This window comes from Aristolochia californica, unplaced genomic scaffold (genome assembly GCF_029961685.1).
Source record: "Aristolochia californica isolate CCGP_79_NKW_82.1479 unplaced genomic scaffold, dmAriCali1.0.hap1 SCAF_6, whole genome shotgun sequence".
NCBI classification, from domain to species: Eukaryota; Viridiplantae; Streptophyta; class Magnoliopsida; order Piperales; family Aristolochiaceae; genus Aristolochia; species Aristolochia californica.
This window is the reverse complement of record NW_027182257.1, coordinates 35,130,615-35,149,238: the sequence shown is the minus strand read 5'-3', so window position 1 is coordinate 35,149,238 and position 18,624 is coordinate 35,130,615. Positions and strand designations below refer to the sequence as shown.

At 35.2% G+C, this 18,624-nt stretch overlaps 1 protein-coding gene across 1 annotated transcript; it reads left to right on the top strand.

The window, feature by feature from the left end:
* Positions 1 to 14,831: 14,831 nt before the first annotated feature.
* Positions 14,832 to 16,079, top strand: LOC137935009 (uncharacterized). Its single transcript, XM_068779632.1, has one exon. It carries the CDS (start codon positions 15,153 to 15,155, stop codon positions 15,744 to 15,746), a length of 594 nt encoding a protein of 197 aa, XP_068635733.1. The 5' UTR covers positions 14,832 to 15,152; the 3' UTR covers positions 15,747 to 16,079.
* The last annotated feature ends 2,545 nt before the right edge of the window (positions 16,080 to 18,624 follow it).

Below are 18,624 nucleotides of genomic sequence, written 5' to 3'. Positions count from 1 at the left end.
GTTACTTAACTCCATTCAAGTCTACATTGAGAAGACCACAAAGTCATCGATAAGATCTAAGAAAGAACTCCTCTATTTAGATTTTTGGCTTAATGATATTAAAGTAAAAGGTATGGTCAACACTAGAGCTACCTACAATTTTTTTTTGATGGAAGAAGCAAAACGATTAAACCTACGATGGGAGCATGATGATAGTCATATGAAGGTTGTCAATTCAACAGCCAAGGCAGTGCTTGGCATGGCAAAACGCAACTGAATTGTTGTCAGAAAGTGGGTAGGCTTTCTCGATTCTATTGTTGTTCACATTGTTGATTTCAATATAATTTGGGCAAGGACTTCTTTTGTGATTGCAAGGCATTTGTAATGCCCTATTTGGGAGTAGTAGGGGTTATCGATGAGGTTGAGGCTTGTATGATTTCGGAGAATGGGGATCATGTAAAGGGGAAAGTCATAATGCTTTTAGTTCTCCCGCTTAAGAAGGGACTTAGGTGAGGAGAGTGTACCCTTCTTGTTGCTTTGACAAGAAATGAACAATGGCTTGAGATTCAATCTATGCCAACCGATATTGAAAAAGTCCAAATGGAGTTCAAAGAAGTTGCCTCCACAGAGGGAGGTTTACCACATGATGGAGATCGAACTGGGTGCTAAACCACCAACCAAAGCACCCTACTACATGGTACTAAAAGAATTGGAAGAACTTTGAAGACAACTTGGGGAGTTTCTGGAAGTTGAGTTCATCTAGTCTTCCAAAGCTTCGTTCAGTGCACCAATACTTTTCCAAAAGAAGAAGGATTGGAGCACGAGGTTATGCATCGACTATCAACCATTGAATAAGGTGATGATAAAGAACAAATATCTGATTCCCCTCATTGTGGACTAGTTTCCGTCATGCTCGTATTTTTCATAAGCTTGACTTGAGGTCAGGTGATTATAGTGTTCAAATCTCCAAAGGAGATGAGAAGAAGACCACATGTGTAAAAATGTATGGTTCATTTGAGTTTCTAGTCATATCGTTTAGTTTGATGAATTCACCAACTACTTTTTTTACTCTTATGAACAAACTCTTCCAACCTTTTCTGGATCAATTTGTAGTCGTCTATTTGGATGACATTGTGGTGTATAGTAGAAACATGTAGGAGCATACGCATTACTTGAGAAAGGTGTTTTAGGTGTTGCAAAAGAACTCTCTTTTCGTCAAAAGAGAGAAATACTCATTTGCCCTATCAGAGGTGTCCTTTTTGGGACATTGAATCGGAGGAGGACGAATATAGATAGAAAAGAAGAAGGTGCAAACAATGGTTGAATGGCACCTTCCAACCAAATTATCAGAGTTGTGGAGCTGCCTTGGGCTCGTGAACTACTATCAAAGATTCATAAAGGGATTTTCAGCCTTAGCAGCTCCCTTGACTGATATTTTGAAAAAGGAACAACAATGGCATTGGCCGAGCAAACTTGCTTATTTCAGTAAGCCTTTTGAGGTATCTAACGATACCTCTAACTTTGCAATTGGTGGTGTTTAGATCGAGAGTAGTGAACTAGATTCTCACTTAGACTAATGGTGTTCATGTTGTCACAATGGAGTGGAATTTCATTTTGCTTTGAGCATGTTGATTTCTAGGGTCAACACACAAACACATGAAATTTCAATGGAAGGAGAGAAGAGAGAACCTCTAGCTCTTGGAAGAGAGGAGAGAAGAAACCAAGGGAGACAAAGAAGAGGAACTGAGAGAAAGGTGTAAGGATGAATTTGAGCCAAGAGGAAAAGGCTTGAATGTTGTACCCATGCCTTGAAGCTGTATTTATAGTTATGAAAAGTTGTTTACAATGGCTGCAATGCTCTTAGGTATATGCTTCGAAAGGAAAAAGACATAAGAGGACATATACCAGCTTGCATAATTAAAATTATATGTCATATCTATGTAAGTTCTTATTTACTAGCTATGCCACCCTATACATGTGGATGTCTTTTAACACTCCCCTTCAAGTTGGTGTTAGTAATTTCACTTTTGAAATAATCATGGTAAAAGAACTTGTGTGCTTGAAAAGAAATCTCTAATATTGTGTGGCTTCAAAAATAAATTTTCATTGTCTACTTGTATTCATCTTGTTCTTGTTCACATCTTGCTTGTAGTCTTCAACTTGTTCTCATCTTGTTCTTCCCTTTCTTGGATATTCTATTCACATAAAATTTGATTACCACAACACGTGGAATTCTTCATTGTTGGTTACCTCTTTCTTTTACTTCTTCTACTACTCTCCCTTAAGTTGTAGATTTCTTTGTTCTTTACCAAGAGACCCAACTTGCAATAAATAATGGTGAGAGAATAAAAATCATTGTTCATCGTATGGTAAAGCTCCATACATTAGTCAGAATGGTCATAGTCTAAAATACTCTCTGCTCAATTTCAAAGGCGAAAAAACGACCCAACTTTAGGGCACAACAAGGTTTTAAGGTTAGCTCAAACAAAACAAATACCACTTGGATAAGAATAAAAGGACTTGACTTGAGCTGGATGTTGGGCACACTCCTGTACTTCAAGGTAGTGAGTCTATAGGAGTTGCTCTAAAGTGATTTTAACAAACAAAAATTGAAAAAATACTTTTCAGAATTAAGGGTGTGATAAAAAGATAGCAGCTCTCGTACGTCAAATGGAAGGAGGTGCACAATCCAGCTCTTCATACTTCCAAAGTAAGAGGGATGCATTTTTAGATCAATAGATTGATAAAAAGTGATCACATTTGACTCAAGAGGGAGATAAATATAAAAAATCCTCTATGAACATGATGATTAGGGAAACATAAAAAACTCCAATAAGAAAGTTTTAGATGGAATCTAATAATGAAGACTTTCTAAAAATAGACTTCTCATATAATGAACACAACTTGACCAATTTGGAAATAAAATATTCAAGAGATAATTTCTAGAATAAGGGAGATTTATGACACTAATTTTTGGAATTTAGAATGACGGAAAAAGATTTTTTAATTAAATAAATTTCAATCTTTGTAAGAAAGGAAACTAAACTCATATAGGAAAAGACTTCTCTTAAGGAAACTAATGTGTTAAGAGACACCCAAGTGTGTAGGGGTGGCATGGCTAGTAAATAAGGAGAACTTTCATAGAGATGGCATAAAATTATAATTATGCAAGTTAGTGTATGTCCTTTTATGTCTTTTTCCTTTTGAAGCATGTAGCCTTAGGGCATTGTAGTCATTGTAAACACCTTCACACATCTATAAATATAACCTCAAGGCATGGAGAAGAGTAATCAAGCTTCTTTTTCTTGGCTCAAATTCGTCTATACACCTCTCTTTCTTTTCCTCTTCCTTCTTTCCCTTGGTTTCTTCTCTCCTCTCTCCCAAGAGCTCGAATTTTTCTCTTATCTCCTTCCCTTGGAGATCTCTTGTGTTTATGTGTTGTTCCTATAAATCAACATGGTATCAAAGAGAGCAAAGATATAAGATGGAAAAGGAGAAAATGATGGAGAATAAAGGGAGGAGGAAGAATAAAAAAAATAGGAATTTCTCATTTTTCCTTGTCTTTCTTTCCCAAATCATGTTTTTCATTAGATTATTTACTATATTAAGGAATTTTTCATAGATAAAATTATCTATCTTTGGAAATATCTTTTAGTGTAGTTTCCAACTCAAAAGGAATCGTTGAAATCAATTTTTCTTAAAAGAGGAATCGACATTTGAAGCAGCAAAGGTCAAGCAACAGAAAAGTTTCAGGTTGCAGCAAAAAACCTCAAATTCCTGAATGATTTCTACCAATATTAGTGAGGATTTATATTTATAATTATATATAAAAAAGAAAGCTATGTGAGTCTACTTTCGATCCCAATAAACCGTTTCCCAATCTGATATTTCTAGAGAGAAATATCCACATTTGAAGAATCAAAGGTCATGATGGTATACTATTGCATGCGAAGATCCGAATTTAAGCCATTTTGTTTTGCTTCAATTTTTGAGTTGCTAATGTTGTTTAAGTTTCATATTTTTTTTAAAAATCTAGTACAGATTTTACCAACTTGAGTATCTTTCCTTTCTTTTTTTTTTGTTTGATCTCATATTATATTATTTTCCTTAAGAGAAGTCTTTCCCATTATGAGTTTAGTTTCCTTTTTTGCAAAGTCTGAAAATTTTGAGTTAGAAAGTCTTGTTTGCTCATTATAAATTCCAAATCTTAGAGTCCTAAAACCTCTCTCATTCCAAAAATTATCTCTTGAATTTTTTCTATGCAAATTGCTCAAGTTGTGTTAAAAAGTAATTGCCTTTTATGAGAAGTCTATGTTTAGAAAGTTTCCATTATTATACTCTATCTCAAAACTTTTTTATTGAGGATTTTAAGTTTCCTTAATCATCATGTTCACAGAGGAATTATTTTTTTACCTCCCTCTTGAGTAACACCTGGTCCTTTTTCCATCTATTGGTCTAAAAGCACCTCCTTCTTACTTGGAAGTATGAAGAACTGCATTGTGCTCCTCCCCTCTTTTGAAGTATGAGAGTTGCTATCTTTTTTTCTCAAACCATTAATTCCTCAAAGTACTTTCTTCAATTCGTGCTTAATAAAATAATTTCAGAGCAATGGCTATAGACCCACTACCTAAAAGTATTGGAGTGTGTCCAACATCTAGCGTGAGTCAAATATTTTATTCTTCACCCAAGAGGTGATTTGTGTTTGATCTACCCTTAAAAAGTGAGTAATCTCTTTGTTGGCGATTTTTTCACCATTGAAATTGAGCAGAGTGTGTTTTAAACTATGACCGTTTTAACTGGTGTATGGAGATTTGTCGTATGACTAGAAGTAACTTTTCTTCTCTCACCATTATATTGTGCAAGTTGGGTCTTTTGGTAAAAACACAAAGAGATCCCCAGCTTGAGGGGATGAAGTAACCAACAATGGAGAATTCTACGTGTTGTAGTAATCAAGTTTTATGTGACTAGATTATCCAAGTATGGGAGAGAACAAGATCAAGATTAAAAGCAAGATGTGAACTAGAACAAAGTGAGTCAAAGCAAGGCAATCAAAATTTCTTTTTCAAGCACAAAGTTTCTTGACCAAGATTATTTGCAAGTGAACTTACAAACACCCATTTGAGGGGGAGTATTAAGAAACACCCACATGTGTAGGGGTGACATGGCTAGTAAATAAGGAGAACTTTCATAGAGATGATATAGAATTGTAATTATGCAAGCTCATGTATGTCATATTATGTTATTTTCCTTTTGAAGCATGCAGCCCTAAGGGCATTGTAGTTATTGTAAACACTTTCACAACAACTATAAATACAACCTCAAGGCATGGAGTAGAGTATTCAAGCATCTTCCTCTTGGCTCAAATTCGTCCATACACCTCTCTCTCTTTTTATCTTCCTTCTCTCTCTTGGTTTCTTCTCTCTTCTCTCCCAAGAGCTAGAATTCCTCTCTTCTCTCCTTCCCTTGAGATCTTTTGTGTTTATGTGTTGTCCTTAGAAATAAACATAATGTAATATGAGATCAAAGAAAGGAAAACTTAAGGGAAGGAAAAATACTGAAGTTGGGGAAAGAAAAATACTCAAGTTGGTACAATATTTACTAGATTTTGAAGACAAATAGGAAACTTAATCAACACTAGCAACTCAGAAAGTAGAGCAAAAAATTGGCTTAAATTTGGATTTACGCATGCAACAAGCTACCAGTTTGAACTTTGATTCTTCCTATGTGGATATCTCTCTCTAAAAAGATCGGATTGAGAAAAGGTTTATTGGGATAGAAAGTATACTCAAATAGATTTCTTTTGAGATATAATTCTCAATATAAATTTTCAATCTTGTAGATACAAATTTTTCAAAAAGTTGAGGCTTTTTGCTATGACTAGAAACTTTCTACTGCTTGACCTTTGTTGCTTCATATGTCAATTTTTCTCTCTAAAAAAATCTGATTGAAAATTTTATTTTTCATTTGGAAACTAGACTCAATGATATTTCTGAACCTATATAATTTTATATGTAACCTATGGTAAGAGAGTGACAAAATCAATAAAAATAGGAATTGGGAAAGAAATCTAAAGAGAAAAATGAAAAACTCCTCTTTTGTCTTTTTCGTTTTCTTCTTCATCTTTTTCCTCCCTTTATTCTCCATCTTCTTCTTCTTTCCAATGTCAGATCATTGCCCGCTCTGATACCATGTTAATTTCTAGGGCCAACTCATAAACACAAGAGATCTCATGGGAAGGAGAGAAGAGAGGAACTCTAGCTCATGGAAGAGAAGAGAGAAGAAACGAAGGAAGAGAAAGAAGAGGAAAAGAGAGAGAGGTGTAAGGACAAATTTTAGTCAAGAGGAAGAGGCTTGAATGCTTTACCCCATGCCTTAAGGTTGTCTTTATAGTTTTGAGAAGGTGTTTATAATGATTACAATACATCTTAGGGCTACATGCTTCAAAAGGAAAAAGACATAAGAGGATATACACCATCTTGCATAGCCTCAAATTATTATAGAGGAAACAAGTAGAATCTAATTACAATTAAACTACCCTTATCTTAGTTACACCCAAAGTTAAATACTAAAAGATAAGTCCTAAAATAATTGAACAATTGAACATAAATAGAAGACTAACATAACTAAAATGCCTTTTAACTGAAACTCTTATGTGACACTTTCTTCCATAATAATTCTGACTCTGTAAGACTTCTTATCATGAGAGTCATGTAAGACTCTTCCATATCTGCTCTTTAACACTCCCCCTCAAGCTGGAGCTTATAACTTCAACTTGCAATGAAAAAGAGTCTTGGTTTTCAAATTTCTTTTGCTAATTTTTTTTCACTTATGTAATTCTTCATAGATGCAAAAACTTTATCTTTTGTGCTCCCCCTTTCTTGAATATTTTGGTTACATAAAAATTATCACAACATGTGGAATAAAATACCTTTTTCTTGTACTTCTTCTTCTTATTCTCCCCCTCAAGTTGGAAGGTATCAGTGTTATCCCAATTTGAAACAAAAATATAACTGTATTTATTATATCTTCCATCAAGGTGTCCCAAGGATAAGAAATCTATCGGACATAGACTAAAAAAAAAGATTGGTGATGTATGCATGAAAAATGTCATAACCAACTTCATAGGACTTTAAACAAAAGTAGTGATAATAATGATTAAAAAGGATAATGCCCGCCACTCAAAGGATGACGATAAAAACCCACTTAAAGGTACTCATAAAAAAATATCAATGGACGTAAAACACCCATATATATATATATATATATATATAAAGAGAAACCAACCGAAGCAAAGCACAAGAGGTTGGCCCGAAGGGGTATGAGAGAGTTAAAAAAAAAGATGGTATGAGAGAGTTAAAAAAGATGGTAGGAGAAAGGTAACTGATAAAAAGGGGTGTGTGGGGAATGTAACGAAGGAAAAATAACTACCTCGATAATAAGAAGGAGATTGTAAATATAGAAAAACAACATATAATTTTTTACCAAGTATGACCTCAAGATAATTTCATGATGGTGAGAAATTTGTTTTTGAGTTGACAATGCAAAAGATATACAACCAAGTAACACAAACTTAAAACTTGGAAACAACATTGAATATGGAAACTCTAATAATTGCATAACTTAACTTACAAGTATTTGTTTCCAAATTGACCAGTCCATATGAGAAAAGTTTCTAATCAAATACTCAAAGAATTTCTATTTGGAATACTTTCCAAATTCTGAAAAATCAAAACAGAAACTTTCCAATGATAGACTTTCCTGAATTAGCAACAATTTCCAAAATTAGACTTTCCAAATATAAGAGATTTTTGGGATCAAAGAGATTTAAAAAACAAAGATAGTGTTAAAGTCCAACCAAAACTCTCCAATTAGAAAAAAAATTGACTAGAGAAATATTAGGAGAGAAAATAGGAAAAAAAGAGATACTTTTGGCAGAACTAACCTTTGATACTTTTGATATCCATATCTCCAAAAATATATTTCAAAATCACAAACGGTTTATCGATCAAGAAACTAGACTCGAAAAGATTTAATTTGATACCTAATCTGACAGAAAAAAATCGTTCTTGAATCTTTTATGACCTCTTGATTCTCTTCATTCTTTAACTTGACCCATGCCAACTCAAATGTGAATATCTCCTTAAATATAGATCAAATTGACATAAAATCTCCTTATAAAACTATAATATAATAAATTCCATCCAATTATAACTTCTTTTCTCAAAATATACTTCTTTTAAGATAAAGAATTTGATAGATTTCAAACTCTGAAATCTGGCTGAACTGAGTACTCTTTCTTCTTTGGCAAGCATTACCATTGACTCTTCCAAGATCAATATCTCCCTATAAAAAACTCAAATTGATAATTGGTTGAATAGTTAAGAAAATATACTTATAGATATTTCTTTTGATATATATTTCTTCATATAAAGTCTCATTCTTGATGGCATAAAATGGCTCAAAGGTGGAAGCTTTCTGCTGTTAATCAAACCTTCTTTGTTGTTTGACCTTTGATGCTTCAAATATCGATTTGTCTTTGTATAAAATTATGATTTCCAAAATTATTTTTGAGTTGGAAATTAAACTTGAATATCTTTTCGTCAATATATATTTTGTAATATTAAAAGCTCCATAAGGAGGTGAAAACACCAAGAAAACAATGGGTATTGGGACTAGAGAGAGAAAAAAAAAGATAGAATAAAAACCTAGACTACTAGAGATGATAGATAAAAAAAATGATCACATTATCTCTATGGGTTGACCAAGTCAACTCATGAACCCTACTGATACCATATTGAATTTATGGAAAGAGAAAAACTTCACTAACTTGTTGTAATTTAAGTACATGAGCCGCTATTTATAATACAAAAAAAAAGTAGAATCCAATTACAATTAAGCTACCCTTATCCCAAGTACACCCAAAGTTAAATTCTAAAAGATAAGTCTTAAACTATCCTTATCCCAGTTACACCCAAAGTTAAATTCTAAAAGATAAGTCCTAGAACAATTAAACAACTGAACATAAATAGAAGGCTAACATAACTAAAACACCTTTTAATTGAAACTCTTCTGTGAGACCTCCTTCCATAATAATTCTCGCTCAGTAAGAGTTGTTATTGCGAGAGTCACGTAAGACTCTTCCATATTTGCTCTTCAACATAATTCTAGGCCATCTCTCTGTAAGTTCTCATTGTTTACTAGCTATGCCACCCCTCTACATGTGAGTGTCTCTTAAAAAAGCCATAATCCTCTAATTGTTGTTTCATCCCTAGAAGTTGTACACACCAACTTCCACAGACTATGTACTTAGACTCAATGGTAGCTAGGGCAACTGAATGTAGTTTCTTGGAAAACCAAGAGACAAATATAATTGACAACTACCCCTCTTACTCTTTCTGTCAATTTTTCATCCAACAAAGTTGGCATTGGAATAACCTACTAGATTAAGGGCAGAGGAATTTTAGTACGTAAGTCCTACGTTTGATGTTCCAAGTAGATATCAGAAAATTATTTTTACAACCACTAAGTGAGATTTTCTAGGGTTGAATTGAAATCTAGCACATAGGTGAGCTAAAAACATAATGTTTGGTCTACTAGCTGATAAGAAGAGTGGAAAAATTAATGCTCCTATAAATTTTTTTATCTATGCCCCTAACTTAGTTGTCCGAGTCAAATTTCTAGGACGAATTCATGGGTGCTAATTGACTTAAGATTTTTAATGTTGAATCTCATAAGCAATCATTTGGTATATTTGGACTAGTTTATGGAAGTTCTCTTCTCAGTTTTTTTAACTTGAAGTCCAATGAAAAATGTGAGTTCGCCCATTAAATTCATTCTTCATTACATTTGCGAATTTTGGACATAAAAAGCAGCTTGTAGAACCGAAAATGATATCAACCACATAGATTTGGACAATAATAAGATTTAAATCAAGGTTCTTGATGAATAGTGTCTCATACATACTTTCTCTTCCATAATCATTTTTTATAAGAATTCACTAAGTCTTTCATACCATACTCTTGGAGCTTGCTTTAACCCATATAATGCCTGATGTTGCTTGTATACAAGCTTGCTCAAATCCTCAAATCCTTTGGATTGTTCTACATATACTTCTTTTTGAATGTACAAGTTTAACAATACTCTCTTGAAATCCATTAGGCTAATAGAATTCTAATTGTCCCTATTTTTGCCATAGGTGCATAGGTTTCTTCAAAATCGATACCTTCATCTTGGTTGTATCCTTTGGCAACTAACCTAGCTCTATTTTTCATAATCCGACTTTCTCTATTACCTTTGTTCCTAAAGATCCATTTGTCCCTATTACTTGCTAATTTGGGGTCTAGGTACTAGAGTCAAAACTTTGTTCTTTCAAACTGATTTAACTATTCTTGTAATGCCATAATCCAAAAGTCTTCCTTTTAGCTTCGAAAAATCATTTGGGCTCTATTTCAGAAACGATGGCGCTATTCACGATAGCTTCATGAATTGTTCTTCTAGTTACAATTTTGCCTTGAGGGTCACTAATTATTTGTTCTACGGGATGATCAGCCATGAACCTAAATTTTTTTAGCCCCATAGGAGGATCTTGGTTATTCAGGTCATTTGGGTTCTCTTCAAGATTTTGGTCTTGAGGTGGAGATTTTGTGGATGAGTCGAAGGGGTTTCTCACTTCTTCATCTGAAATTGGAGTTGGGGTTGAATTTGGAGAATCAGACTCGTCAAATTCAACATGCACCAACTCTTCAACTCTCATAGATGTCTTGTTGTATATTATATATGCCTTTTTATGAGAAAAATAGCCTAAGAAAGTTCCTATATCAACCCTAGAATCAAACTTCCCTAATTTATCCTTTGGTTCTTTTATTACAAACACTTTGCATCCAAAGGAGTGTTTGTGTCCAACTCATAAGAAGTTTTCTTGAGAAGGGACCTTTTGCTTACTCTATTTATGATGTAGCAAGCGGAATTTACAGATTCGACCTAAAATCTTGGGACAAATTTGTATGCATTGCCATCTCAATTAAGATTCTATTTCTTCTCTCCACACACCATTTTTTAGGATTTCGAGGAGGTAAAAATGTATGGTCTATGCTATGCTTTGTGAAATATTCCTTGAATTGTGAATTTTCAAATTCTCCTCCATGGTCACTCCTAATTTTGATAATGCTACAACTTTGTTCTTTTTTAACTTTTTCACATAGCTTGCAAAGGCCAAAAAAGCATCATCTGCTAGGAAATCTATCCATGTGAACCTAGAACAGTCATCTACAACCACTAGTGTGAGAGTCTTTCTGTTTAAGTTTAGGGTTTGAGTTGGTCCAATTAAATCCATGTGAGTTAGTTGAAGAGGTCAAAAGGTTGAAACTGCGTTTTTAGCCTTGAAAGAGGTTTTTTGTATTTCTTTCCAGGCTGGCATGCATCACAAGGTTTCTCTCTTACAAATTTATGCTTTGGTAGTCTAGCCAATAGGTTTTTCTTAACTGTTTGTTCAATGAGTCTATTCCTATGTGTCCTAGCCTCTTATGCTATAACCAAGATTCTTTGATGTTTTCACCCAAATAGATGGCACTAGTTGAGAGAAAATCAACAATGTTCATTGCATAGAAGCTCTATTTCTATCCCACTAGAAGTAATTAATTGTTCTTATTCTTTACTAAGCATTTGTCCTTCTCAAATGAGACCTTGTTTCCTTTATATGTTAAGTAAATCATGCATCAAGTGTTCTACATAATAAACATCGGATATGAAAGAATTGGAGTTATCTATTTTGCCATTTGTGTTAATGGTACTTTTGTTATTGTCTCCAAAAGTTACATGACCACTATCTCTTGATTTGAATTCAACAAACTTCTCTTTATCATCAGTCATGTGCCTTGAGCACCCGCTATCTAGAATGCACAAATTCTTTGGTGCCTTGGCTTGGAGACAAACCTACATCACAAGAAAATTAATTCTTAAAGATCCCCTTTAATTTGGATCCCTTTCGGATAATGTTTAAAGTGCTAGGTGATTTGGGTTACCAGAACCTTCTGGGTACCCAATTTTGTTTGATATCACTTCCCTTCTTAATTTGTCAAATGTGGGCATAATGTCCCACTTCATTGCAATAGTGACATTAGATATGAGGAGTGGGAGTGAGCTTCTTATTTTGACTTTTCTTGTGGTCTTTTATGAGAGAGCTTTTGAGTTGTTGTTCTAGTTCAATGCTCTTCTTTTCAAAGGCAAGTCTATCACATGATAGTTTGTCTATCACACCACTTTATATTGAAGCATTAGCCACATAACTTTCATTTGCTTCCTTCAAGACAACAAACTCATTTTTTAGCATAACAATCTCATGTTTTTAAGCATTGCATTTTTCTTTGTATTTGTTTAAACTATGAATTGATTTCTCTATAAGCAATTCAAGCTAATTCTCATAGTCCAAGCCGCTTACCTCTTCCGATGTAGTGGATTCATCTTCTCCAATGACCATGAGAACCATCTCAATCTCTTCTCCTTCGGAATGTTCCATTGCATCCCAAACCGAGATCAAAACTTTTTTTTTTCTTCTTCTTTGGATCTTTGCCTAAGGAAGGGTTCTACCTTCTAAGTTAGGGCACTTATTTCTTATATTCCTTTTACCACACTCAAAACAAACATCAGTCCTCTTAAATAAATTTTCTTTTTGATTCCTAAATTGGTCTTTCCTAAAGTTCTTCTTCTTCCTAAATCGGTCATATTTTATACAAATGCATAGTGATAAAGCCCACTTCACCGGAGCTCTCTCCACTAGTGTCATTCTCCACACTTGTTTTGGCTTTAAGAGCAAGAGTTTTTCTTTTGGGTTGCTCTTCCTCTTTCTCTCCAGGTTCCATCTCATATGCTTGGAGGATCCCAAGTAGCCTTACCAAGCTGATAGTTCTAAAGTAAGCATTCTCTTGAATAGTTGTCTTCGGTCATAGTTCTAAAGTTAGCATTCTCAGGAATGATTGTCTTCCTCAAGTTCCATGACTTTGGAAGTGCCTTGAGAAACATATCATTTTGTTTAAATAGGGAAATTTTTTTTCCTAGAATGTTGAATTCATTTATAATATGAGTGAACCTAAAGTTCATCTCAGCTATTGATTTGCCCAATTTCATTATAAATTCATCATATTGGGTAATCAACAAACTAATCCTAGAGTCCTTTACTCTAGCTGTCCCTTCATTGTTAACCTCTAGTGTGTCCCAAATTTCTTTTGTAGGGAGGCAGAATTGAGAAACCGTTTGGTCCAAGAAATTGGTGTCTTATCATAGAGATGCTTAGAAACTGCTTGAGAAGCCACCTAAGCCAACAAATTGGTGGCTTACCATAGATATGTCTAAAAACTGCTCTTAGGAATCCCTTGGGTTGCACTGATCAATGTTCCAAGAGTATAGAACCAGCAGGCAGCTCTAGCTAGTTTGGCTACAAGTCTGGCATGCTTGGTTGAACAGCTTTTCTAAGTGCCTATATGTGAAAGATAGACAGTTCCCCTCGATTCAAAGATAACTAGAACGAGTAGGTGTGTGTCAGCTCGGCAAAAGTGTTTGGCCCTAAGGATTGGCACCAAGCCTTAATTGATTTCTTACAACATGGGAAGTTGCCATCAAATGTGAAGAATCGAGCCTATGTACAAAAAGATCACCCAATTTTTTAATTTTTTTTAATGGAGCTTTATATCAATGAGCTTACGATGGGATATTGCTTCAATGGTTATCCACATTAGAGGGCAAAGCTACATTAAAAGAGGTACAGAGAGGGATTTGTGCCACTCATCAAACTAGTAATTATACTCACAAGTGAGCGCATGAGTTATTATTGGCCTACAATGCTTAGGGATGCCATGGACTTTCCTGATCTTATAAAGCTTGTCATTTGCATGGTGATGTTATCGACTAGCCCACCTGAACCTTTGCATCCAAAAGTCGCTTCATGGCCCTTTGAAGCATAGGAGATGGATATCATAGGCCCTATAACTCCAAAGTTATAACTGTGTAGTCTTGCTGAAGATGAAAGATTCTCTCTCCGCAAAAGATGAAAGATCCTTCTTCATTTACCATTAAATTTGCCGCAATCAAGGAGTGATCTCAGTTCCATAGTCTACAAGCAACAGATCAGTGTGACCTTTTCGAGCTTGCATTCACAACTGTCTTGTATAGTGCGGAGCGGGTCCTACAATTAGGTTCTATGAAAGACCGAACACAGCAGAGACGACACCTGTTGCTTCTTTCAAAGACTACTCTCAGTGCAGGCTGTGCAGCTGCCACCCAGCCAGGAAAAAAAAGGTTCTCAGCGCGTGGACCCAACACGGTTTCCATCAATTTCTTGACTAATCTCAGGCCATCTCAAGTCCTTGACCAGATCAATGTCCGGCAGCAGTTAAGAAAATCTTATTCAGTTTACACCAAAGGTTGCATTCGTACTGTTTGGATAATTGCCTCTGACACGGGTGGTTGTGAAATAGCTGTGAATTCCTCTGCTCCGGTCGAGTGCGTCGCCCTTCTTCGGTTTTTTTATCGGCCATGGTGTTTGTTAGAGAGTACTGGCGTCTGAAGACGCACGGCCTCGGCTCTCGGACTGGGTCGAGAGATCTTCCTTGCTCCATGACTTGCGGAGCGTTTCATTGTAGAATACGTGAATAAAAAAAAAATGAGAAGGATCAGATCATGAATGCCGGCACGTTTTTGAATAGTCGGCCGGCACGTACTAAAGGCCAGACATAAGGAGCCCTCATTAAATCTCTTTATCAGTGTGCCGGACTTTTCTTAAACTACCCTTTTGGAGTTCCGCCGTTAATAAATAGGAAGAAAGAAACCTTCATCTCTGCTTTACCAGTCCCAAACTTCTCTCTTCACCTTAGTCTTTCTCTTCTTCCCTTTTTGTTTCTCTCTTTCTCGCAGCCTGCCGATGCTGTCGCAGAGGGATAGATAGAGAGATTCTATGAAAAGTCGTTTGGTCCATAGTGGGCCTGGTTAGCTATAGAATTATTGCATGGTGACAAACATCACCTAAAGAGATCCTCCGCACATTGAAAACCTAGCCGATGCTGCTAACCATCTCATGTGCTTGGTTCACGCTCTTCTCCAGCTATAGTTGTATTTACCTCCAAACGATCTTACCATTTAAGAACAAATATTCTCGATTCCCTCCGTGTTCCCCCCTCTGAGCCATGTTTTGCCCTCAAAGCCTCCGTTTCACCTCTCCGAGCAAGTGGGTTTTGTCTCTCCTCCGTCAAATGAGATGCCGACGCAAGAGAAGAAGGCTCAGAAGGCTGTCCAACGGGTTTGACTGGCTCTCGCGCTCATTTGCCACCATGGAAGTGTCCAATCAATTGAAGCAAGTCTTCAAACTTATGGATGCCAATGGGGACGGAAAGATTTCCACAATGGAGCTCCGGGAGGTGCTCGTCTGCCTGGGGTACGACAAGTCCAAGGCTGCCACTGAAGCTGAGGGAATGGTGAGAGAGGTAGATTTCAATGGAGACGGATTTATAGATTTGGATGAGTTTATGGAGGTAATGGATTCGAGGAGCAAGGAAGCCTGTGGCCGCAGAGATGATCTTATGGAGGCATTTCTGATGTTTGATGCCGATAAAAACGGCTTCATATCAGCGGATGAGTTGCAGAGAGTGTTAATCAGTCTCGGACACAGTAAATGCAGTCTCGACGAGTGCCTTCTCATGATTAGAGGAGTCGATAGGAACGGAGATGGGTTGGTCGATTTCGAAGAATTTCAATCCATGATGACGGGATTGAAGTCCTGATTTAATTCTGTGACTTGGGAAAGAAGAAGAACACAGAACCATACAGTGACTTCAGATCATAAGCATGTCAGAGTCCATTGCTCCTTGGATAAAGATGCTGAAGGCCAGGAAGAGGTGAAGATTTTGAATTTCTTAGTTGGTTCTTATGGATTACTTCAAGCCAGAATTCAGAAAAGCAGTGCGTCATTGACTAATCTTGAATCACTTTACTGTACCAAAAGTTGTAGCTCGGTAGAATACTAGATGTCATTTGTAGATATTCTTCTTCGTTCGACCTGTATTTACAAACTTACACGTGAATAAAAAAACCACGCAGGGACAGGGAGGACAAAACAGCCCCATCCTTTCCTCTTATTAGTCTTTTGGCTTCTTGGGCATCTTATGATTGATGTCTTCTTCGTTATCAGTGAATCCTAGCTCTTTCCGTCTTCTTCTCTCACTTTCTTCGTCCAATTGTGAAGATCGAAGTCTTACATTTGGCAAAACTACGTAACAAAAAACCAAAAATAAGTCACGGATCCCGACACAGTGAACAGTATCCTTTCCAGAGAGGAAGCAGGTACGAAGAAATTCATTTGTCGGTTCATTCATGTCAAGAGTGAGAAGTGGAAACAAATCTGAAATCTTGAAAAGACGTCCGGAAATGTAGCCTGTACATGGCTTAGCTTGCACAGAAAAATCTGTAATAGTGGAGATACAGTAGAAACTCTGCACAAGATGTAAGCAAACTGTGTGCAGGAAAGATGTACCAACGACCATTCATAAATAAAATAAAACGGCAGCAGCTTTCATTTGGTAATGAAAAGGAGCACCGTTGAAATAATAAATGCGGCTCATGAATAAACAGCAAATCAACAGTAAAAGTCTTGGATCGACAAAGAAACTTGAATTTAACGTTACTTGGTTTATTTGTAATATGAATAGTTCACATCGTTATCATACCAACTTGATATGAACAAGATTATCTACAAAATATTATCCATAGATGACATTTCAGAAATTTGACCTTGAATATAATACCGATTATGTCTTTTTTGCTGCATTATTAATTATTTCTTAACAAGAAATTAACCACTGCTTCTTAACCTCATGGAACATTATTATAATATTCTTATACAAATTTTTTGCCCTTAGCTAACTATTTCTGTCTACTTATCAACCTCATTATTTCCAATTAAAGCCACATATTAGCTAAGTTGTTTTAATTTACTCTCTAATTTGCGTTTTGTGTTACTAGTTCTAGAATCAGGTCGGGTCTAGGTTGAGACTCCAATGTTTAAGTCTTATTTGGATTGATTTTGATCAATTGTTTGATTCGGAATAAATATTTAATTTGGGACGAAGGTTTAGTATGTTCAAACCCCCAAACAAATAGGTTTGGACCATATTTTGTTGGATTCAGATTTAGTTCTTGTTTAAATAACACTTTAAAACATAAATATTTTTCTTTTCACACAACCCATCCATATTATGCAAACAAATTTATAAAAATAAAGAATATAACATTGAAGATGTAATAACATTTTATTTTATAGTTATTGATAGCATTAACCACATCAAATCATGGACTTCAAAGCTATACTAACAAAACTATAAAAGTAAAGGATACAACATTGAAGATGTAATAACATTTTATCTGTTAGTTATTCATAGCATTAACCATACCTAATCTTGGATTTCATGAGCCTGATTTGGTGTTAAAATTGGACCAAATGACCATCCATTCATCCAAATTCTATTGAAACTAGTTTTTAATCGTTGAGATCTGTTGGAACAATCGCCACTTGCACTACAAATAAATACACTTTTCTTGACGATTGTTTTCATTGGCGCAAGTATAAAATTCGCAAATAAAAATTCTTCCAATGAAAAAATTGCTGGAAGAGTTTGATTTTGCATTTCTACTACTATAGCCGTTGAGAGTGAATTCTAAAATTTGATACTTAAGTTCAAAATATCTAGTAGAGAATTTTGAAATTCACTGCTACAAAATTCTAATCTCAATCAACAAATTTCTATATTTGTTGCTAGAAATTTTGAACTTCAACATCAAATTTTGAAATCTATTGCTAGAGATTTGCATTTTGTAGCAACATTTCAAAATTCACTAATAAGTTCGAAACTCCCTCAACAAATTTAGGTTTTCACTAGTTCTTTTATGCTCCTTTTCCGAAAAAAAAATTCTAATTTCTCTATAAAAGAGTAAAAAAAATATTTTATTTTTGGTAAATATTAATACCTTCTTTGTTTAAAATAAACATAATAAGTAATGATAAAAAATTATACAAAGAAAAGGATTGATAAAATATAAAAAATAAACAAAATCAATTAAATTATAAAAATGTATATATAAAAAGAAAAATATACAAAAATATTTTAAAAATTATAAAAAATAGAAAACTATACACCATCAAAACTGTACACCATCTTATGAAGGATTTGGAAGATGACTTTGAGGTTGCATCTAATAAAAGAATCGATGCAACTCATCTTGGAGCATCACATGCATGACTTTCATCTTATCCTCGTACTAACCTCATTGAGTCTTTAGCTGCTTATCCATTAGTTGCTCTTGAGTTGGACGTCGTACATCTCTCAACTACTCTTGAGACTGGCTCAAAGCCTCTCTAGTCTGTTGTAGCTCCTTAATATATGTCATCTGAGATGAAGATGATTGGGCCTCCTTAGGTATGAGAGGGGAAGCTAAACTCAACCCCATAACATACCTAGTCCTAACTCTGTTGAATTTAAGACCCCATGATTGAAACCTCGAGCATGATGAGAGAGGGAGAAGAAAAAGAGCAAAGAGAGAGAGAGAGAGAGAGAGAGTTCGGGTAGAGAGGAGAGAAGAGAAAAGAGAGAAAAATAGTTTAAGCTA